The sequence below is a fragment of the Acanthochromis polyacanthus genome, chromosome 9 (assembly GCF_021347895.1).
Source record: "Acanthochromis polyacanthus isolate Apoly-LR-REF ecotype Palm Island chromosome 9, KAUST_Apoly_ChrSc, whole genome shotgun sequence".
NCBI classification, from domain to species: Eukaryota; Metazoa; Chordata; class Actinopteri; family Pomacentridae; genus Acanthochromis; species Acanthochromis polyacanthus.
Window position 1 is genome coordinate 27,325,304 of NC_067121.1, and position 24,139 is coordinate 27,349,442.

At 41.2% G+C, this 24,139-nt stretch overlaps 1 protein-coding gene across 1 annotated transcript; it reads right to left on the reverse strand.

The window, feature by feature from the left end:
- Positions 1-5,689: 5,689 nt before the first annotated feature.
- LOC110953531 (midnolin-like) lies at positions 5,690-10,759 on the reverse strand. Its single transcript, XM_022197598.2, has 7 exons — positions 10,350-10,759; positions 10,157-10,244; positions 10,002-10,064; positions 8,369-8,911; positions 8,093-8,198; positions 7,337-7,585; positions 5,690-6,407 (listed from the first exon to the last, which is right to left on the reverse strand). The coding sequence occupies exons 1-7, from the start codon at positions 10,571-10,573 to the stop codon at positions 6,235-6,237; spliced, it is 1,446 nt and encodes a 481-aa protein (XP_022053290.1). The 5' UTR covers positions 10,574-10,759; the 3' UTR covers positions 5,690-6,234.
- Between the last annotated feature and the right edge of the window lie 13,380 nt (positions 10,760-24,139).

Sequence of the window (24,139 nt, forward strand, 5' to 3'; positions counted from 1 at the left end):
ACTATGACGTTTTTTACACAATTTGGATGACATACTAAACTAGACGAGACCTCAGTAGATGGCAGAACCACGCCCATGAACGGACATACACACACACATACATACTTACCCAGCCAGCCAGATACCACAGCTGGTCGGGACAAGGGAACCAATCGGAGGGCAGAAATGTAGGAAGGGCCTGAACATTGACCAGTCGCAGTGCCCTTTTTTGGCTGCCTGTAGAGCCAGTCAGGTCTTTCTTTCTCTTGATTCCCAAAGGAATAAAACCAGCCATCCATTCAGAATTCCAGTTAGGAAAATCGGGATATCATGCTTGGAAGATGGGGATGCTATTCCAAACACTGTGGGGTTGGAACGGATCTGCTTACACTGTGGAAAAGGACACGACTTGCAGGGCGCAAAGGGGATATATTATGTATATTCCCCGCTGACGTACACGTCAGGCATGGTTAACTATGATGTTTTTGTGACATTTTGGATGACATACTAAACTATAACATTTTTGTGACATTTTGGATGATACACTAAACTATGACTTTTTTGTCATATTTTGGACGTCATACTAAACTATGACGTTTTTGTCATATTTCAGACAACATACTAAACTATGACTTTTTTGTAAATGTTTTGTTTTTGCCATTTTCAGCTGTATTTGGATAGTTGTAGTGAATGTAGACAGGAAATGGGGGAGAAGACATACAGCAAAGGGCCATGAGCAGGAATCAAATCCGGGCCGCTGCGTCGGAGACCAGCCTCTGTACATGGGTCGCCCGCTTAACCTGTTGAGCTATACAGGTGCCCCAACTGTAACGTTTTTGTCATATTTTGGACAACATACTAAACTATGATGTTTTTGTGACATTTTGGACCACATACGAAACTATGACGTTTTTTTTCATATTTTGGACGACATACTACACTATGACGTTTTTGTGACATTTTTGACTACATACTAAACTATGATGTTTTTGTCATATTTTGGATGACACACTAAACTACGACGTTTTTGTCATATTTCAGACAACATACTAAGCTATGACGTTTTTGTCATATTTCAGACGACATACTAAACTATGACGTTTTTTTCATATTTTGGACGACACACTAAACTATGATGTTTCTGTGACATTTTGGATGACATGCTAAACTATGATGATTTTTTCATATTTTGGAAGACATACAAAGTTATGACGTTTCGGTCATATTTCGGACGACATACTGAACTATGATGTTTTTGTGACATTTTGGACGACATACTAAACTATGATGTTTTTGTGACATTTTGGATGACATGCTAAACTATGACGATTTTTTCATATTTTGGAAGACATACAGAATTATGACGTTTTGGTCACATTTTGGACGACATGCTAAACTATGACGTTTTTGTCATATTTCGGACAACATACTAAACTATGATGTTTGTTTCATATTTTAGACGACCTTGACCTTGATCTGCTGACCTCTAACTCCACAGCTGAGCAGGGGACCTTAGACCGATCTTCAGTGCCAAGTTTGATTATCCTGACTTCAGCACTTGCAGAGATATCTGAACGGACATACACACACATACATACTTACCCAGCCAGCCAGATACTGAAGCGAATGCAGTAACCCCGCTGACGTACACGTCAGGCGTGGTTAATAAGACACATCCTGATAACAGTATAAATCCATCCATCCATTCATTCTCTGTACACCGCTTTATCCTCACTAGGGTCGCGGGGGGTGCTGGAGCCTATCCAAGCTGACTCGGGCGAAGGCAGGGGAGACCCTGGACAGGTCGCCAGTCTGTCGCAGGGCCACATATACAGATGAACAATCACACTCACATTCACATCTACGGGCAATTAAGGATAATCAATTGCCCTCGGCGTATTTTTTGGACTGTGGGAGGAAGCCGGAGTACCCGGAGAAAACCCACACATGCACAGGGAGAACATGCAAACTCTATGCAGAAAGATCCCAGGCCCACCCCAGAATTTGAACCGGGGATCTTCTTGCTGCAAGGCGAAAGTGCTAGCCACTACACACTGTGCAGCCCAACAGTATAAATATATACATTTATTTTTGTATGCAGTAAATTGACAGTAAATAGTCAATCTAACTTTTGAATAGCTTAAATGTTTTAACTCTCATGAAAAGAAACTTAGATTCTGAAGCTCTGATTAAAATAAAAGACATTTGCTCCAGTGTATTATGATTTCCTTCTCATTCGAGGTAAATCCAGTTGTTTTGCCAAGATGCTCCACAGCACTGATGGATGTGTGAGACCGGCTGTGTAAGTGGCTATCTTTAGCTCATTTGTTTGTCTTGTATCGTTTTGTTTTGTAGTGGTGGAACCAATGTCTGACGAGAAAGGTGCAGAGGTTTTTTTGTGCTTTTCGGCGCCAGCATGTTGTATTTAATGCTGAAATTGCATGGTGAGCCTGTATCTCACATCTGCAAAATCTAGGATTGTCACCTTTCATAAATGAAAATAAAGGACGCCCACCACGACTCCTCAGGGCCATTATCACCCAAAGAGTGGTAGATTGTATGTCGAGATAAACATTTTTTCTAAATCTAAATCTTATCTTAATACAATTAATATATTAACCCATTTATGCATGTATTTATTTATTTATGTAGTACTGTTAACATATCAGAGTTCTGAGTGAGTTTTTCTTTAGATAGGCAAAGGCCATTTATTGATTATATATAGGCTATTTAATAAATGTTTATTAAAACCTTGATGTTCATCACAAGGATCTTTAGACACAAAATGTGAAGCCAACTGAACAGAAAGAGGTGTGTCTGCTACTTAATTAAAAGAGAAAATCTATTGACTGCTTTATTTCAAACTCAGTTTTAGTCCCATGCCGTGCTAATTTAAACATGTAGATCAAAACCAAAAGAATACTTTCTCCTTGATCTTCCTACATATTGAAGTCAGTGCAGCCAGACAAATAACACTCCCTAATTACAAAGTAAAATGAATTTTAGGATCTAACAGGCATCATATAACCAGAGCCATTGTCCATCACGCTGATTGATCAGGAATATGAATCCACAGTGTTTATTTTGCATGTTTCAAGTGCTTTGTTTGTGTGCACCAGTCTGTGTGAGTCAATATGATGAGAGCTGGTCGAGTGTGTGGGGCCTGAATTAGGCCAATGTCCGGTGTTGGCTGTGTGGGAGGTAGATGTGTCTGTAAATGCACTTCTAAGTAATGAAGTGAGTTTGAATGCCATGTGTAGGAGTCAAAAAGAGACGAAGGGGCATCCGTGTAGGAGGCCCAGACATCATGTGCTGCGTCCTTGTAGCGCTGCCACATGCGGGGTAAAGCGCTGATCAACATTTTGGTAATTATGCTTCTTCGCTCCCCTGCTGAGAGTGAAATGAAAAGATTTCTACCACTCTGATATGTGTACGCCAAATATGAAGCTACAGCACACAGTCACAGTCAACACATTAGCTTAGCATAAAGGCTGAAAACAAAAGGAAATGACTCATGGGGAAAGCAGGAGAAGTTATTCACAACTCTTATCAGCCCTTTATCACATTATCTAGTGAGCCTTGAGCATGATGTCATCTCCAACTGTGGATCTGCAGCACCGACCATCTTTAGGATTCAGTTATAAGAGCCGTGTGCGGTCAGATCTCTGACGTTTGGCATCCTGCTGCTGCAGCTGCTCTCGCAGCAACTGTACACTCGATCATCACAGCCAGCAGAGCTCCACCTAAAATATCATCAGCATTCAAGCTGCAGTTCTGAGCCGTGCCGTTCTTCGTTTGATAGCTGAATTATTTAACAAACCCTTTAATGGAAGAGCAGGGCTTGTGGTTTCCACATCCCTGTTTCTGCTGTGAAGTGGTAGGTTGTGCGCTCTTGTCTGTATTGGTATAAGAGAAGATATATCTTTTTTCAACACTGAAGAGAGACACAATGTATTTCTGTTTTAGCTCATTCAGTTGCTGTGCTGCTATAGGAGCTGAACGATTTGCGGCCCGATATGTACAGACAGGTGACAAATTAAAGGAAATAAAGTGTCTTCGTAAAGTCTTGGGCCTCCATGTGCCACCAGTCTTTGGAGCTCTACTGGAGAGATAAACACTATTCTTAAAAACTTGTGTGGTGCTTTAAAGACGGTACTAGGAAGCACCGTCTAACACGTTTTCCAAAATATTCTAATAATTCACTTGGGTTGAGATCTGGTGATTACAAAGGCTGTAACATATGATTAACATCATTTTCATTCTCATTAAACCATTCAGTGACCCCTCACACCCTACGGATCCTGGAAGAGACCACTCCCATAGGATATAAATCACAGGACAAAGGTAAACAATGACAACAACTTTGCATGGATTTGCTTTGACTCTTTCCTCTAAGGGAACAAATGGATTCAAACCAGTCCAGCAAGATGCACTACACTTGCTGTAAGTTTCAAATAAAGTGATAATATTACTGTTCACACGAGCCTTCAGGTTCACAAAGCAGTAACAAAGGCAGAAAGGACATGTGGTTACACTGGATGTTCCAGTTCTCTGGAGAACGAAGTACACAAGCAAAAATGCAAATTCCAGCAATGACAGCCATTAAGGTTTGGACTGCATACTTGAAAGCTGGCTTGAAAAAGACAAACCTAAAGTCATCAGCCTCAGAAATGTTCAGCTGCTGTCATGTGGGGTGGGGAGGGCACCCAGGCTGCTGCTCACCCTCTGCTTCCTGGGTTTAAATTAAAAGTAAGGACAACCACCCATTCTCTATACACTGCTTTATCCTCACTAGGGTCACGGGGGGTGCTGGAGTCTATCCCAGCTGACTCGGGCGAAGGCAGGGGACACCCTGGACAGGTCGCCAGTCTGTCACAGGGTTACATATACAGACAAACAATCACACTCACATTCACACCTACGGGCAATTTAGAGTAACCAATTAACCTCAGCATATTTTTGGACTGTGGGAGGAAGCCGGAGTGCCCGGAGAAAACCCACGCATGCACAGGGAGAACATGCAAACTCCATGCAGAAAGATGCCAGGCCCACCCCGGGATTTGAACGTCTTGCTGCGAGGCGAAAGTGCTAACCACTAGGCCACTGTGCAGCCCCAAGGACAACCAATATTCCATATTTAGAAAACAAAATAAAATCCACATTGTGAGGAACTACAGAGGAGCAAAGTGTGATTCTCTCCTCAAAACATCTGTTTATTTAATCTCAAAGTGGTTAGGGGTTGAAAGTTTTTCAGTGGAAAGCAGCAGCTGAATTTTAAACAACTTTTTAAAAATCGTCCCTCCCCCACACCTCAAAAATAACAACACTAAAGTGAAACCGACACTAATGCAACCATTAAAGACACATGGAAAATACACAGAAGAAGAGTTTAAGATGATATATCCAGATATAAATATTTAGTACTTCAATAAAACATACATTTCTACCATGTGCACCTCCAACATGCACTTGTAATATAAGTCCATGGGGATCCATGGGGATTCATTACTTGTCATTCTTCACCTTCTCTCGGGAGTCAAATGTCACACAAGCTTTGTGGCTCTTTCTATAAATATCTTGTAAAGCCTTAATGAAGCTGAACAGAAATGTAACGCTGCCTGAATGACAAAAAGTCATCACGTGAACAGATGAAGGCAACAGCAGGATACTCTGTATTTAGAGTCTGGAAATGACTTGACTCACAAATGTATCCAGATTTGTCATTTTCATTCTTTATTTCTTGCATATTTGTTCCTACCTTGTGTTTACATTTTCATATTGCATAAGTAAAACGACAAAACACAATGATTACATTCAAGACATGTACAGTTAAGGCTTTGGAATACATAGAAATAACATACAGAAAGAGTTTTTTGACAAAACACTGAAATGTATATGATAAAAATATACATTAGAGCTTTTTTGTGACATATGCTACATACTGCAACAATAAGAGTTGTCCTCGCTGAAGAACATGACTCAGGTTAAATATCATGAGAAATATACAGTCAGCCGCAGGGATCTCACTCCTCACACCCTTTGGCCTTATGTTTTTCTGAAATGCCCACGCTGTAAAAAATACTATCAAAGCCGGTCCCTCTTTTGTGGCTCCATAGATGATTCACCAGCATCACAAGATCAGAGGTCAGCTGTGGTTTTTATGAGACTTATTTTGTGGTCATTAGCGAAGCCGGCCTCGTCCGTCAGAGAGCGGCCGGCGCTATCACAGTGAGTGGATCTTTTCTGTCTGGGAGATTAGGGATGATAGTGACGGTGCTGATACGGGTGAGAGGTCTGTGAGACGTGTGAACTCCTGCGAGTTCGTCTGCGGAGACGTCTCTGATGCATCAAAAGCTGGAGGTGCTCGAGCTTACAGTGCATTGTTTGATTTTCCTCTGTGGATGAGTGCAACAGTGAAATGTCATCACCTACAGGAGAGGGTGGAAAAAAGTGTTAGACATGACGCACAGAATTAAAGATCTTTTCTCATGAACATTCTGGGTGGAAACACAAAAAACTTCTCTTTTCAGTAGAAGAGTAAAACTGGGAAGGAAACTCTTATTTTTCAGTCGATTGCTTAATTATCTGGTGTGTAAAGTCTCTGATAAAAGTGAAAAAGCAGCCATAGTGACTGAGTGAGTCTAACGCACGGCACTCTAAGAAAAGACATGAACATGAAAGGACCTTTTTAAGTTGGGTTTCACTCTGTCATGCCCAAAAGAAATACACCTATCAGAATTTCTGCTGCTTGCTCCTGCTTTTCTCTGACCTAGAGTTCAAAATCAATCCACTAAAACTAAATTTACTGTGAAGCATAACAAAGAAAAGCATCAAATCCTTAAATTGTGAGCAACTGATTGTCAAACTTATCATGAAATATCTTCTGCTGATGAACTGGCCTAATCTAAGTATATGAAAACACAGAAACACCACCAATACTAGAATCATACTAAAAACAAATCAATACAGAAAGATCAAGAAATCTAAACACTGGAAACTGATTAATAATGAGACAGAAGCAGAGAAATAGAAGTTGACTTCATCCATTGGTGTATGTAGGCTGATAGATGCATTAATGTATAAACTCCTTGCTACATTTAGACACAGTGGAATTTCTCACACTCCCTCCAGTGTTGTGCGACTAAATGTGGCCACAGAAGGTTTAGTCAGCGTCATTTAATCCACTCTGAGTTTCAACTGAGCAACTGTAGCTGTGTTTGATTTGACAGTAGTTTCAAACATGATTTTTTTTTTGCCATATTTGTATGACAATGTCTTCAATTCATCCTACTGTAACTCACAGAACTGCTCCTGTAGTATTTTCCCTGTTAACAAAATAACATTTTCGTGAGCTGACCTGGAGCTTTAGGGAGGTGTTCTGTCCTCGGGGTTACTGGTGGTCTGATTCTGGTCCTGCTCTGCTCCTCTGCTGTGGGCAGTGGGCTGACCGGTGGGTTTGAAGCAGGACGTGGGTGTAGAGGAAGAGCAGCTGGAGCCCCCTGGTGGTGGTAGGCGGCTCTGAGGAGGTCGTTGAGGATCTGGAGGATGATGGCGATGCCGCGCCGAGGATGACTGATGCCGCTTTGACTGCATGGAGGAAGGGTGCCTGATGGGAGGAGACAGCAGAGGACAATGAGGACAATTGTGGATGTTCAAGAATGAAGCCACAGTGAGGCAGGACACAGACGAGCTGTAACTGTTTGTCAACCGACTTATTGATAAATCTACATTTTAAAAAAATCACAGATTCTACCTTTTCAAAGGAACAATATGCTACTTTTTGTCATACTGTGTTCTGTGCAGCTTTGGATTTGGACTGATCAGCAAATTTTACCTAAAGGAAATGTTCACAAACATTTATCACAGTTTCCTGACCTTTTAGGAACAAAACAATTCATCAATTGAAGTAGTGAGGCTATAGATTGAGATTAATCGAAAATAATTCAGCATAATTGAGCTGCTGGGATTTGATCTTTAAAGATTCAAACAACTCTGTGCAGTTAGTTCTGTCTTAATGTGCAAACCTGCCACTTTCCCTGTGGCTACACAATCTATTGATCCATTTTAATCAGACCTATTAAAAACTGTTGCATTCTCACTGTTAAAGACTTACCAGAAAAAGTCCCAGAGAAAACGCCTGGAGAGTGATTCACAAAGCTTTCTATGACTGCTCCTGGTTCTTTCAACATCTCTGCTCTGGATGAAGCATTAATGTTTCTCTGTAAGGAAAAAAAAACAGATACCCACAATGAGGATAAAGCGTGAAATGATCATCCAAACTCTTTAAATGGTCTATCATGCAATCTCTGATTTTGGTACCTAGTAGCTTAATCTGGACAACTCATTGTGTTTTTGCATTGACTGCTGCAGTAGAGCATGCATGGCTGACCTCTGTGAAGGTTGAGGCTGGTACTGGGCTCGGGGGTCCTGGACTGGAGCCACTGGGACCAGTTAAACAAACTGGTGCTGTTGCTTCTCGTGGAGAGCTGGGATGTGGACAACCAGAGGGCAAAGAAGGGGTTGAAGGAGCATGTGGAGATGTGTGTGCAGTCTGGGAATGAAGCTGAGATAAGGGACTATGGACGTAAGTGGATGAGTGGGTGGCGGATGCTGCTGGGTGAAAGGAAGTTCTTTGTCTCTGAGGGCTAAATTGGGCTGTAGAGTCAGAAGAGTCCGGGGCTGTAGATGGGGTTTGTGCAGCAGATGAGGTAGTGGATCCTGTGGTGTCGGTGGAGGCAGAGCCAGGGTGGTTCACATTGCAGGGCGTCTGCAGGCCGGTTCGAGCCTCGCTGCTGCTCTGAGCCTTTGAGTCCATGTTCTGCTGCAGTTTCTTCACATCCTGAGCAGATAGCTGGAGCTGCACGTACATCATGTGGGCACCGATTCCAAGGCTGATGGTCAGAGGCGAGCGGCCAGACAAGAAGTCATTGATCTGCAGGACAGATTGCAAAGCAAGACACGAGAGTTTAATTTCATGATACTTGGGATTTCAGTGTTGTTTGTTTTGGCGACACCCCTGGTTACTGGGGGTAACAGAGGGGCAGCTGGTGTGTCTGTTTACAGTGCAGCCAAACAAAAGCATGTTGTATTGATCAAGGAGAAACTCATCATATGTATTAGATTACATGCAGTTATTGTTTCCTGTTAATTTCTCCTGTTTACTCTGTCTCTGTGTGGCTGAAATTGTGTGCCCTGCCAGTAAGAAAACACAGAAATACAATACCTCTGATGGCCATAAAGCTTAACTTTGGTCTCATCAGATCAAAGTAGCTTCTTCCAATTGACTTCAGAGTCTCCACATGCAACTGGTGAACTCTCGAGATTTTTTTCAGCACTGACTTTTTTGTGCCACTCTGCCATAAAGCATTGACTGGTGAACAACATGTAACAGTTGTTGTACTCTCCCTTCTCAGCCACTAAAGCTCATAACTCCTTCAGAGGAGTCATAGGTGCCTTGGCGGCCTCCCTCTCTAGCCTCTTTCTCACAGAGTCTCAGCCTTTCAGGACAGCCTGCGTTGGGTAGATTTGTGCCTTATTCTCTACATTTCTTGCTCACATCACACATTCATTGCTCCCACAGAATTCAGTGTAAGATTTTCTTGATCACTTTTACATCTCTGCATGATCTTTCCCAGCTGTTTTAATGCATTACTGTGCACCTGAACCGCTCAGATCAAGCAATCAGTTGTACAGTCCTGGCTTTCAACAAAAGGGGGACCATGCATATTTTACCTCAGTGCTCTGGAAAAAACTTCCCTTTATAGTCAGAACAGATCAGTCAGTGCCTCAAGACTGTACAGGAGTGCATTTGTATAATATTTTATAAGGTTTTTACTTCTGTTTTATTGTTATTACTCTTTTTTGCTATAGAAATACAATTTATTATGATTATTATGATGATTGTCATTATTATAGTATAATGATAATAATAAAACACACATACAGCATTGCACAGTCTGAATTCTTCACCTCATTCACACATTCCTCAAGTTTTACAGACTTACTTTGAATAAATGTCTTACCTGGGCTTCAGTTAAGCTTTCCAACACGTCCATCATTGTCCTCTCAGCTCTGGCAGTCGAGCACTGTGGCAATAAAGATGCAACAAAGCAGTTCTCTACAGGTTTCACTACATGTGCTACAATGTTACATGTACAGTAAAGGATGTCAGACTCACCATTAAACCAGCCTCAATGACTGGGACCAGGGTCAGCCTGCTGCCATCTGTTACACCCAGATCCAACAGTTTCCCTGCAGTCAGGTGCCTGATTTATGATCAACATGGGACAAAAAGGTCAATTCTAAGTCACTCTGCATGACAAAAGCACATACACAATGCATACTGAATGCAGGGCAGCGTTAAAACTCACCTGTCTTTATGTAGGAGTGCGATCCTGTGTGTTTGCAGTCTGAGTCTGTGGGAGATCCGTGTCCTCAGACCCTCCACAGTCTCTCCCCGGGGGACAGTGAGCTCCACCGGGCTGCCGGTGGTCGATGTGACGGACAGACGGATGGAGGTCTGACCGGTGGAGCCTCCAGAACCGCAGGCTGCAGATTTGCTGAAGCTAAACAAACCCTTCTGCTGCTGCTCCATTCAGAAACACTGACAGGGAAATATTCTGCTTAAAACCAGACTGTGACCGCTGAAGTCAAGCGAGGCGATGTGCTGAGGTGTTTATCTTTCTGTTCATTCCCCCTCGGTGTCTTTAAAATGAAGATAAATGGACAACAGACCGTCTGAACTGCTCTCTCCGGCTGACAGACGCAGATCCACTCCTCAGAGCGTAAAACACCAGGAATCTGTCACAGCAGGCCCCTCCCACACGGACACACAGCCAATCAGCGAGGGCCACAAGACTATTGAGCCCAGATTGTCCAATCAGAGGGCAGCTCCTGCACACGGCGCCGCCCTGTTTTGTGCCCCACTCACCATTCATAAATGATGCAATCTGCACAACGTTTTGTCCACAATGTCATCACGGTACGAAGTATTTATCATTTCTCAACCAAAGAACACACTGTACTGCAATTAATGAGACTGCAAATATCACAAATACACCTGTGTTTCCATCTGACCTAGTTTGTTGATCGCAATACTCCAATTACACTAGTTACTGTTTTTTTGCACTGGTTGTTTCTTGAATTGCATTGTAGCTACTTTGACTACCCTTTTATTCTGCTATTAGTCTGTAACATGCTCACATTAATATTGAGTTTTGCTATTAGATAAGATAATTATACTGTGAGCGCTCTATTGTTTTCTATTTGTTTTTTCCTGAGTCATCATGATGTTGTTGGCACGAGTATCTGTAGTTACAATTATGTTGGCATTTTTCATAGTAAAAGACTAAAAGATGAACAAGCACCAGTTCTGTGGCCTACAAACAGCATCATGTACATATAGTGTTCAATTAAAACTAGATTTCTGCTTAAGCGCAAAAAGTAATCACAGATGTATTTGACTATGTATATTGTCAAGCATGGGGCTTGATTTCATAAAATTCTTTATATAAAACTTTGGGTAACAGCATTCTTCCTTTCTTCTGTCTTGAAGTGTAGTATATAACACTATCCCTAGAGTTTTACTTTTAATTCTTCTAAGGATAGAGGTGTTCAAATGTGGTGCAGACTGTAAAGCTCTCACAGAAAATAAATAAGATTTTACACTGTACAAATAAAAAAAACATATTTAGTAGGAGGTACTGCAAAGTTATGATAATGAAAAGTTACCCAGGTGTGTTATTTAAAGCTAAATTAATTCATGTGTATAATCCAATGTAATAACTCTGAATTCTATTTATTTTCTATTGTATGTTTTAGGATTCAGATAAATTCAGCAAATTTTCTCAAAGAAGTCTCTCATTCCTACATTTTCTCATCCTTCATTTTTCCATTCCAAGGTCACATATGTGCCAAAGCCTGTCCCAGCATGCATCAGGCTGATGGCAGGGAAACACCCTTTGAACACAATATGCATCTACGGATGCTGTACAGTTTCATCGTTCAGCCAGAGGGAGGAGATGCTCACAGAAAGCCGCTGCTCTTTGTGTTCTTTCAGTCCTTCACATCCCCGACTGTTTAGTATTCATGTCCCACCTCTGGTCCAGCACTGAGGCTGCACCTGTCACATGATGCACAGCGGAGGGCTTGGAGTAAAGTGACGTAGGAAGCCGGGAAGGGCAGCGATTCGCAGCTAATATGTGTCTCCTCACGGTGGCTATAAATAGCTGCACCCACAACACCCCCGCTTTATCGCCTGCGTCACTGCTCTCCCATATGACCTAACTCTGCTCACACACTCTCACTAAATGCAGACATGTAGTGTTTGTCTTATTGTGTATTTTCTGTCTTAAGATAACCAACCTGTGCAGTATGCGAGAGGTTCCTTTACTCTGCTTTTCTGTGCTTCTTTGCACGGATGCTCCAGTGAAGCATGTTTTCATGTCTCTTCGCCGCTTTCTTGAGCATGCTTCAGATGGAAAATGCACCAGGAATATGAGAGACATCCTTGAATCTATTGTCACATACATGTACAGTAAAACCACATTTAAACCCCAGATTTTAATGAGCTTCATTGGGATTCAAACTGAATCCCTCTCTGGCCTCTCCTTGGTCTTTTCTCTTTAAGTGACTTGATCTAACTCAGTGATATTTTCACGGAGATCCTTTCCTTTCGGAGCCTCCTTTGCCCTCAAGTCTGCCACTCCGTTTTACTTGGATGAGCGAGACGTGGGAGGTTTGCTGCTTTACATTCTTCGGGCCTCGCCAAGAACAATTCCACAGGATGTCCTGCTCTTCAGAGCATGCACAGACGCAGCTCTGACGTCAACCATCCTGCAACACACACACACACACTGCCTTCATCCTCGCCTTCACATTCCTCCCACCCCTACGCGGCCTCTCCTGGCATCATTTCCCAGATGTTTCAGTCCTCTGGTATGTTGCACCTTGGAGTGCCCGACATTTCTGTGATCAAACAATTGCATGCCAGAAATTTTGGCCTCCACATTTCAACAAGGAAAACCACTGATGGACAGGAAGCATTAAAAGAATGTCGCATTCTCTGAAAATACAAAAATACCCATGAAATAGAGTATTTATGGGTCTTCACTGATCCTAACTGCATTATTTTATACCTCTAAAATATGAATGAATCCTCTCAGTAATTGCACTTAGCATAGCCACCTTTTTATCCATACACTATACAGCACAAAAAAACCCAAACTGCTGTATATTTAGCTGCTTATTATATTTAATCTTGCTTATTTTTATCTAAGTATATCACATGGATCAATGCCAGCATTTATAGACTAATGCCAATCTCATTACTGGCTTTAACAACACTGATTTCAACTAGAAAATACATATTAAACAGCACTAGAAATAAACAATAATGCAAAAAAAAAAAGATCACAAAGCCTTTGAGAGGCACAACGGAAGCATCCATAGTTACTGAGCCTTACCAACGATATCTTCATGTTTCTTATCTTTCAGGAGTTGTGGCCAAGAAGTTATGCAATAACATAAAGGTAAACAGTGTAACTGTTGAAAGAGATAAATACACATTCATTCTCCGATAGATTAAGAAGTTTATTTCACAAGTTATAACATGCACAGATGCTTGATTTAATACACAAAGGCTTCTCCTACAGCTTAATATCAGTGGTTCATGGTGGCTGATATTTGGTGGAGTTGTGTGTTGAGCGGCGTGCATTTGTCTGTTTTTCTGTTAGCAACATTACTCAAAAACAGACTAATGGATTTGGATCAGAAAAGACACAAGGAGCACCTCATTAGATTTTGTCAATGATGCGGCTTCTAGTCTGGATCCATGGATTTGTTAAAGATTTCTTTATCATTGCGAGAAAGTGACACGACGTCGCTGTAACTATGACAACAAGTGAAAGCTACATCAGCTGCCTGCTGCCGATCACATGATTGCGATCCTACTACAAATCTACAGCTGCGGACTTATAGGTTGGAAATCATACAACGACTGAGCAGCCTTGGTGGAGCACTGGGCTCCATAAGTGCTTTTCTTGTCATGTTTACTTTAAATGTGAACAGATCATGCAACACATAAATGCATTTACAGCAGAAGAGTCTCTGATGAGTCTGAAAGTCACACACAAGTCTCCAATTGTTCATGATTTCAATGGTCAGTCAAATTAATTCATCCATTATTTCCTTACATCCATCTTCAGTCAATCAATGGTTCTAATAATAAGTCATCATAACTTCCTGCAGTTGATCAAAATTTGTTCCAAAACTAAAAGAGATGGAGTTTTTTTTAATGATAAAGGACAAAGCAGGACCAAAGTTTGGCATCTGTGCTTGGAAAAATGACTAAAATGGTGATTGTATTGTTATGAAAATTGCAGGATAAATTTCCATTTATCAACTGATCACTTAAATATGTACAGTAGCTGTAATTGTACGGAAGTTTCTTTTTGCAATTGTCGTGTTCCTCAGATTAGTTGAAAATCAAATTTAATCAAAATACGTTAGTTGTAAAACCCAGATCTTACATTCTGGCCCTTGTAAAACAGTAGAATGGCAACTTTAGTGTTAGTGCAGGTTTGGACGAAATGACTAAATAGTTTGTATGTACATGTAACAGAGTAAGGATTTACTGTACATGTTAAGAATATTATCACCAAAGATTTTGTTTTAGTTGGATCAGCAAATGAAATAAGATTAATCTAATTAATGTATTTAAGATTACATACTGAGAATGACTCTTCAGCCATTTTCAATTTAAAAAAATATTATTTTTGTCCATCTAAAAAGAATAAGATGCTTTTTTCTGTACAGTCATATTCTGTATGCAGTCTCAGCTATGTCATCTTTTTTAAAAGAGTTTGCCGCCCTTTATATATATTAAGATACATCTATTCACCTTTATCTTGTTGCACCTGTAATAAATATCCACAATAAATGCATTCATGTAATTATAGGCAGAGTTCATTTGTGAAAGCATAAACTGTTCTCAGAAAGTGTGTCTGCAATCACAGCATTGTTTTCCTCCAAAAGGCATAAAAAAAGTCCCACGCTGCTGAAAACCGTATTTACATTTCAGGTCTCTGGTTTCTTGAGTAATTAGATTCTTGTAAACAAGCGGAAAAAGTACTGAGGAGCTTAAAGTGTTCCAAGAACAAACTGGTTTGTAGGATACAACAACAACAGACATGAAAGGCCGTCAAAGTTTACAGGATGACAAAGAGGAATCCACAGCATCTCTTCTGAATCCATCTGAAAATGTGATACCTCGGTCCTCCCATAAGCTTTATTAGGCCAGTTTACTGCAGTGAATAAATAACATTTAGGTCAGATTAGCTGCTCTGAGCTGATTCCCCCAGTTGAATTAAATCACTGGCCATGTGCTGTTATTTCCGTCTTTCAATCTGTTCTTGCTTTGAGCCAGTTTTCTAAAGTTTTCTGGGGAAAGTTTTAGCACAGAAACGAAAAATGAGTTCTTCAGATGCTGTCTGTTATCATAGAGGCACAGATCAGAGCTGTTTTTATGTGGATGCTGAGACATTTTCACACAGGGATGCACACTGGGGATGTTTAGACTGCAAATAGTGTTTTGAATTAGACTGTGGGTGCAGATGATGTCGAAAATTTGCATAATGCAACAAGAAAAAATGTAAAATGGGAACAGCAAAACTGTAAACTATCATTTGAAATGACATAGTACCGGACATTTAGAAAGCGTCTTTACAAGGTGGGTTCACTTTTAGCTGCAGTTATTATGCCAGATAATAAGATTCAAATCATCAGCTGGGTCAATATAATCGTGGGACTTTTTGTAACATACACCACAGCTGATCAGCGTCTGTAAGAATTTTACTGAGATGCTACGTTCCACTTATAGAACCAACCTGCTGGCTGCTTCAAGGTGAGCCATTCTGAATGAGCAGCTGCATACAGTCTGCATAGCTAATATATTTTGCGGAGCTGCTTCTGCTAACTTCAATGCAGCAGAGCTGCAAGAGTGAACAAAATAGTCTTCATGCACGGCCAGCATCTGGGAAACTGAAGATGGCGAGAATTACTGCTATTCTTGCTAATAATGTCACCATAACAATCTGGATATCCTCAGTGTCGGCTCATTGTGCAGCTAATGTGGCTAACATTACCATTAGCTTTCATCACATGTCCACAAGTTAGAGCTCCATTGAAACTGTGGAATCTTTGGTGGAAAGTTTAAGACTGATTTGAAACCAATAAAGTAGTTCTGCCAGGGTGTTTTCATGTCACTTGTTGTGCCTCAGTGCTATCTAAACTCAGCTAGTGTTTACACCTGTTTACTTCTCTCCTGCTCCCTGTGCTCACATGTACTGCATTTTAATTTTACTATGAGTCTTATCAAATGAGGACTGATAAATAAAACCTGCATGCTGAACTTTCATCTCTTGAAATTAGCAGTGCAACGCTGTCCACCAGGTGGCCAAACACGAGATTACAAAAAGTCTCTGGCATCCATCCTTCTCCATGAGTCTCTCATCTCCCAACAAACAAAGACCCAGAGACAGACTCACACCGGAGACATCTAAATATGAACCAGAGCGGCAGCATCGATACCAATACCAGTCTGATAACCGATCATTACCCCCACCAACAGCTGCCATTCATGATCATCCTGCTGTGAATGAGGGCCGGGCTTCCTCCTCCATCTCACATCATTACCACCACCACCACCCCCATCATCATCATCATCATCATCATCGGTGTGGGTCACGTGGTGCGTCGGGAGCGGGCGGTGGGTGTGTCTAATCGCGTGTGGTTTCATTCATAACTACAGTCTTTATTTGAAGCCCAAATTAAAGTATGCAGACGGGGCAGGCTGTCTGCGGAGCGCCTCAAACGGAGTCTACAGCCGGGTGAGTCCGATCTTTGTGCCTCTCAGTCAGCGCCGGTCAACCCCGCCGGTGAGAGTCGTGCTCACGGTGCAGCTAATGTGGTACTATTTCATTATGTAAGCCGTGGGATAGGTGACGACTCCAGATAATCGCAGCATCTGATTTACTGGAGGGACCTCGCTGTGGCAGGGTCCGGCTTCCCGTACGACTGATGGTGATTTATTTACCCTCCCCTCCTACCCCCCGCAGGCTGAGAGCAGAGACATGGGACAGCCGTGATCGGCGGGTTTTCGGAGCAGAGGGGAAGATGCTGCTGATGCTGATGCTGAGGCTGCTGCTGCTGCTGAGCGCCGCCGGCTGCAGCGCATCTCTGTAGCGAGTCTGCACCGAGCGGAGGGACGCTCCATCCACAGCCCGTATAGACCGTAAGGCACTGCACATCTGGAGCACATCAGCATCCAGTCAGGCTGACATGCAGTCATCCCCCCTCTTCTTCCTCTTCCTCCTCATCCTCCCTCCATATGATGGTATTTAGACCAGCATGAGCTCCATCAGCATCTCCTTCATGATGTCTGTCCGAGCCGCGTCAGTCCGTCTGTCCGCCTGATGTTTGTGGTCAAAGCAGAGATGGTGATGGTGAGGATGATGATGATGATGAATGAAACATGGCATTAGACCCGGGAAACTAACACGTGCACGCACGCACGCACGCTCGCACGCGCGCTCACACTTTGGTTGAGGTTTTTGTTTCTCCACCAGTCGGGGTCAGTGTTTGGGATTTTACTTCACTATTTGCTGACAAAAAGATGAATGATGGAGCTGACAAGTACAACTGATGAATATTTATCCTCGCCTACTATTACTAGGAAATGAAAAACAGGGAAAAAAAATCAAAAGGTAAAAAGCAAAATAAAACAAAATAACATAAAATAAAGTAGAAATCTCGTGGAATTTTAAGAATATTTTCCACAAAATTGTTACTTTTGCAAACTTCTGAACCTCAACTAGGTTTAATAAAGATAATTAAAATAAAATTTTCTATTCAAATTTACTGTAAGTTTCTATCTATCTATCTATCTATCTATCTATCTATCTATCTATCTATCTATCTATCTATCTATCTATCTATCTATCTATATACACACATATTCAAGTTGTGATGTTGCTCTGACTTCACTGCAACATAAATGTTACATAATAACACACATGTAGAAACCATGTAGGAAGACATACCCTTTAAGAACAATGTCTACTTTAAACTATATATTTAGAATCTCAAAATATTACATCCACAAGTATGTAGAAGGAGATGTATGCTTAAAAGAACAAATTTATAGGGCCATAAAATCATAACAGACTACAACTTTGCTATTATAAAATTGCATTTTTTCACCCCAGTTTACAGTATTTGTGGGTTTAAATCCTGTTGGCTCAACAGACAGAGTTTGTCATGATTGACCCACATTATTATGTCTTACAGAAATCATTAGGGATTAGTTTGAGGTGGCACATTCATGGACATAAACGGAAGAAAGTGAGTAAGTTTGACTGACATAACATATCAAAATAGAGATTCATAACATCATGAGTAAAAAATAGACCACAAGCAAGTATGAACTGATCAATGGACTGCTTGTAATTGGAATTATCCAGGAATTTAATCAATTGAAACTCTGCTTCGAGAATGTTTCTGCTCTCACTATACGTCAACATGTGGCCTTGCCCAGCTGTAATGAAGAATAAAGCAAAGAAAGAAAACTGACAGGCTGCTTGCAAGGACGATCTGTATATTGTATAAGATGGTGTCGTTTAATTCTCCTGAAAGATACTTTAGATTTAAAGCAGCTGTTTATTCAATCAGCAAAGAGAAGACAGATGTTTTTCCCACATCTGTTCCGAGGGGAAAAAAAAAAAAAAATCAGGCAGGATATCAAGCAAGCTGATTTTATTTTATTTTATTTTATAATCACTGTTTTATCTATAAACTGTGAAATTAATAAGCTGGTTTGTTTGAAGATCTGAGCAAAAGAGAGAAACCCTCGAGACAAAAACACACACGAGGACAAAATGACCCGTCGGCACTAACTGAAGATAATTCAACAGAGCAAGAATTTCACATGTATGTGCAGTGTGTGTGTGTGTGTGTGTGCTCTGTAGAGCTTCGTTCACATCATAGTTACCTTGAGCTGCTGGTATGTATGAGATATTACATAAAATATGGCTCTCACATGGTGAGGGAATGTGCTGCAGTGTTAGCAGCATGTGTGAGGAATTCAATCACGGACTGGTGTTACACAAGCTGCTCTCTGTGTAAATACTTATGTGCGGTCAGCTCCTTTTTCTTCCTCTTATATGTTTCTGCAAAAAAGGTCATTTTACAGCTCAGACCAGATAGTTTGGAGTCCGAGTTGGGAGATCACTGTGAAGGTTATTTTGTTGTCAGCGGATGTTGGTGAATCTTTAGAGGCTGATGGAGTTTAACGCACAGGAATTAGTCCAGATAACAGTTATTTTTTAGTATTTTAAGGTCCCATTACATCAATTTTACACCAGAGGATCAGCTGACTTGTTGTTAGAGCTGATTAAAGTCAAAGAAATGACCCTTGTGGTGTATCATCACTGTTATCTTTGGTTGGGTTGGTCTGGAAACAGAAAGGTTGCATTACAAAACGGGGTATTTGAAGTTTAATTACCAGGCTCAGAGGGTCTCGTAAAAACAGAATAAAAGTCAGCTGTCTCAGGCTCTGCAGCATCAAGTCTGGCTATTCATTATTATCTTAAATGTGGGTCTCATTAGTCTCCCAAAATTAGTCCCAAACTATGAAGTCCAGCTTTTAGAAAACTGAGCATTTTCAGATGTTTCATGTTAATAAAGTGCTCGTCATACTTCCTGCTTCTCTCTCACTTTAATCTGATTCTTAAATGAATCCAAAGCCCCAAAAATGTAATTTATCTTTTGAAACTCAGATGTCCAAAACAACACTAATACCATGAATCAGCATTAGACACACTGTGTGTGACTTTAGGTGCAATTTTTCTTCTGAAAGCTTCATGAGAATGAAAAGTCTAATGAAGCAGGACTGCAATGTGCTTCTTCATCTAGGTGATAGTAACAATTCTGACACAGTGTGAAGAAGTATCTGTACATTGCTGTATCATTCTCAGTGTTTCTTTTGTTTAATAAGATCATAGTAAGGTTTGTGAGGCCATAAATGAGCTCCAACACCTGTCAACATTAAAACATCTGGGCGCTGTAGTTTTAAAACTTCCAAACTTTGGCCGCCCCTGATTTCCAAATAATAGTAGCAGAGTAACACTATCCATGGAGGTGGAGGAAACATAAAACACAGTCAAGTCAAGCAGCAACATTCCAGAGCAAGAACTTTCCAGTAACGAAATAAAGTTGATGTTATGAATTAACCTAACACGTTTAAAATGCTGAGGATAAGACCCTACAGTGTTCATAATAATGTGAATTTACCGGGAGTAATGTTATATTAGAGTTCAAACCTCACAAAAAATACATAAATACAAATTTACCTAAGTTTAATAAAATGAAATCATCAAGATTTGCCAAGGATTTTCTAGAAGTGACAAAACTTTCTTTTTATTATTATGATTATTTTAGTTATTTATTTCCTAGGACGTGCGCACGTCTGCGGACACACCATGAGCATCATGGCAATACGAAGTACACAACAACCTAACAACTACAGTAAGTTTTATAGGTAATTTATTACAGGCAGAATAGTAGCAGAATACATCAGTCGAGGTAGTCTTCTGATTTTATCTGATTTCTGGAACTTATCTTGCATTAGTGTCTTAAGACCCTCGAGGGATCCCGGCTTCACTTTGAATCATCCAATGAATGAGTTTTGTGTGGTTTTTAACAGTTTCTGGACAAATTTGGAGCTTTTTGGACAGAAGATCAAGCTGTTCTGCTTTAAATGCTAATTCCATGGATCAATTCAACACTGACTCTGGGTGGTCTGATTGGATTTGTTGAGAAAAAGACTGAATATATCCTATTGATCAAATATCCTGCCACTCCTTTAACACAGATGGTTTTCACTCTGACACTCTTCCCTTCTCTTCATCCTCTGCAAGGGTTTCGATCACACCGACCTGGACATGAGCAATGATTCTGCCTGTTCTGACAGTCTGACCCGAGAACTCCACTGTGAGTATCAACCCCTCCCCTCTCTGCCCACCTCCACACCTTCACGTGAGCTGCTGTCTCTCTTCTTCGGTTGGAGACAACGCTTTAGTATCAATCTGGACTTCGACCGCAGCAGGAGAGGCTGCCAAAAACAAACATGTTGAGTTAACAGCACAGTGTTCCAGTAACAGGTATTATGTCCCAGGTGGAGCGGCGGTGGATTGATCTGATCTGTAAGCCAAAGAGGATTGACTCCAAAAACAGAACTGAGTGTGCTGCAGGTGGCCTCTGGGGACGAGGAGGGGGATATTTGAGCTGGTGGCGATTATCGGACAGTTAGCGTGGAGGCACAATTGACTGTTTGCCTCCACAGAGTGTGTTAGAAACGTGGCCTGAGGACTGGCGAGAGGCTCCGCTGCTCGCACTGATTGATTGTGTCGTTCTTGCTGTTTGGCTGAGCTTGTAAAAACCGCAGATTTCATTAAGCTACAGACGCTCTGACGAATCTTTGTGTGTGTGTGTGCTGCACATGTAACCGTGTGTGCAGCCGTCATGTGATGGAGCTGCCAGTCTACACGCACATACGGCTTCAAACATGCTGAACTGTGTCTCTCCAGAGCCTGAATGTAGGCTTCTGCAGCATCTAATGAATATGGAAATGTACTCTGTTTATGTGTGACAGAGGGATCGGTTCAACATGCTGCGGCCTCAAGCAGGTTGAATGAAAAGGGGTGGGGAAAAAAAGTGTGTTTTCATCTGCTGTAACACACACTATCATCAGCCTTTTCTGGGTTTATGAGCGGGGAATGACAGCTTCCTCCGTGGAGCGACTCTCCGCTGTTAGATTGAGCTTGTGATGGGAGCTGACACAGGCTGATTGATGTTTGTATATCAGCGGCCTCACAGAAGAGCCTTTACCAATTATAGCGGAAGCAGAGTCACCATAAAATCCGCTGTTTTTGCTCTTTTTCCTCTAACACACCTCCATTGGTTGATGGGACAACTGCGGTTGTTTTACTCTCTAGAGCAGGAGTGTCAAACTCGTTTATTTCAGGGGCCACATTCAGCCCAATTTGATCTTAAGCGGGCCAGACCAGTTTAATTACAGCATATAACCCATAAATCATGACACGTCCAATTTCTTTCCTTTGTTTACAGGCAAAAAACGTATGTTCTTAAAATGTTCACATTGAATGAAAAAAGCATTATGAACAACCACAAGTTTCTTCAGAAAAACAACTTCAATTCAGCATAATATGCGTCGTGTTTATCATTTTACAGCATCTACAAAGGCACAAAACATTTAGTCATGATCAAAACGACAACGGTCGACAACAAAGACAAAAAACAAGACAAAAATATTACAAAAATGAGACACAAATGACAACAACCAGAACAAAACGACAACGAATGAGACAAATGACACAAAACAAAACAGAAAAGAGGCAAAAAATTAGGCAAACAAATGACAAACAACCAAAACGAGACAAAAAAACTACACAAACCCACACAAGCGAGACAGAAAAACACAAAAACGATACACAAAACAATGAATAAAGCCAAACACAAAATGAGAAAATAAGAACAAAAAGCACAAGCATGACAAAAAGGAAACAAAACAACAAAACAAGAAACAAACGACAAAAACACGAGGACAACAGTAAGTCAGACGAAGAATTACAAAAAACAACAAAAACAAGACAAAATGTTACAAAGATAGACACAAAGCCACAAAAGAACAATGAGCAAATATAATATTTTACTTATGATCAAAGCAACTTGTTCCAGAAATTATTTTAAAATTTATAGTTTTACAATTTCACAATCTGCAGTTAATGTCTTGTAATTTCTCTGTGGACCTCTGGCGGGCCGGTTTTGGCACCGCGGGCCGCATGTTTGACACACCCGGCTTAGACTAAGGCTTTATTTGGAGTTTGTACTGCTGTCAGATAGAACACAAAGGGGTTGAAAGATGAATGATTAGAAACTGAAAAACTTTGGGTTATCATGACCTTGCTGCTGCTCCCATTAAGGTCATCATCATCTAAAAGTCAGACTGTGCTCTGAGAGAAGCTTCTCCACTCCACCTTCAAACCACATTTTCATACATCACACAACATTAAATGCTGCAATAGATCAATATTCCATTCGCAGTGGCTCTTTAAAAAAAAAAAAAAAAAAAGTGACATAGAAAGAAGAGCCAGGAAAGTCTGGTGAGGGGATTGCTCATGTGCGTCGGCATCCTCCTCCGATTCCATTTTTAGCCTGCGGAGGCCTCATTTCCCCCTCAATGAGAAGAGCTGGGAAATTGAATTAAGGGTCTCGATGACGTTTCGATTAGCATCCTCAGGCTCACTCAGCCAAGACTGAGAGTATTAATCAGAAGAGAGCAGTTGTGTCGTCCCTGAGCTTGCGAGCGGGCAGCCAGGGACGTATATGAGCGGATAAGAATCGCTGTGAGGAAGCAGCGACTTAAGAGAGTCTTTCAGTGTTAATTCCACTCATTAAATATTACGGCGCTTAGCTGACAGCGTAATGCGACAAAGAGATTCCTCACTGCTGCCGAGTTCAAAGGGAGAAGAATCAATTTACTGTCCAGCAGGACGAGATGCAGCCGCCGAGTTCATGGCAACAAAACATGACAACAGATGAATGTAAGCCTCTGCCTTATTGTACTGTTAAAGGATGAGTTATGAGCTGCAGCAATGCAACGTGAATACAAGAGGCAGTGGAAAGAGAATGGATGTTGTGCAACTCAGACAATAAGGATACAGAGAGCACCGAGGATTGGCTGATTTTGAAGGCTGATGTTACACAATGTGAAGATCTGAAAACAAATGCATTGTTCTGTTTTTTTAATACGGTACTTTAATTCTACTCATAACTCTATGAATCTTTTATATGCTGCATTGATCAGAGTTGGAGTGTGAAGGTTGTGGTTTTATGATTTGCTAAGGTGAGAAAAGCAGTTTATTTTGATAGAACAGAGCATTTTTTTTGGTTTGGCTACTCCTGTGATTGTCACGTTTCTGAAATATCTGGGAAGAAGGAGAGAAGTTAAAAAAGAACAGAACAGAACAGAACGGAACAGAACGTAACAGAACGGAACAGAGCGGAACAGAACAGAACAGAACAG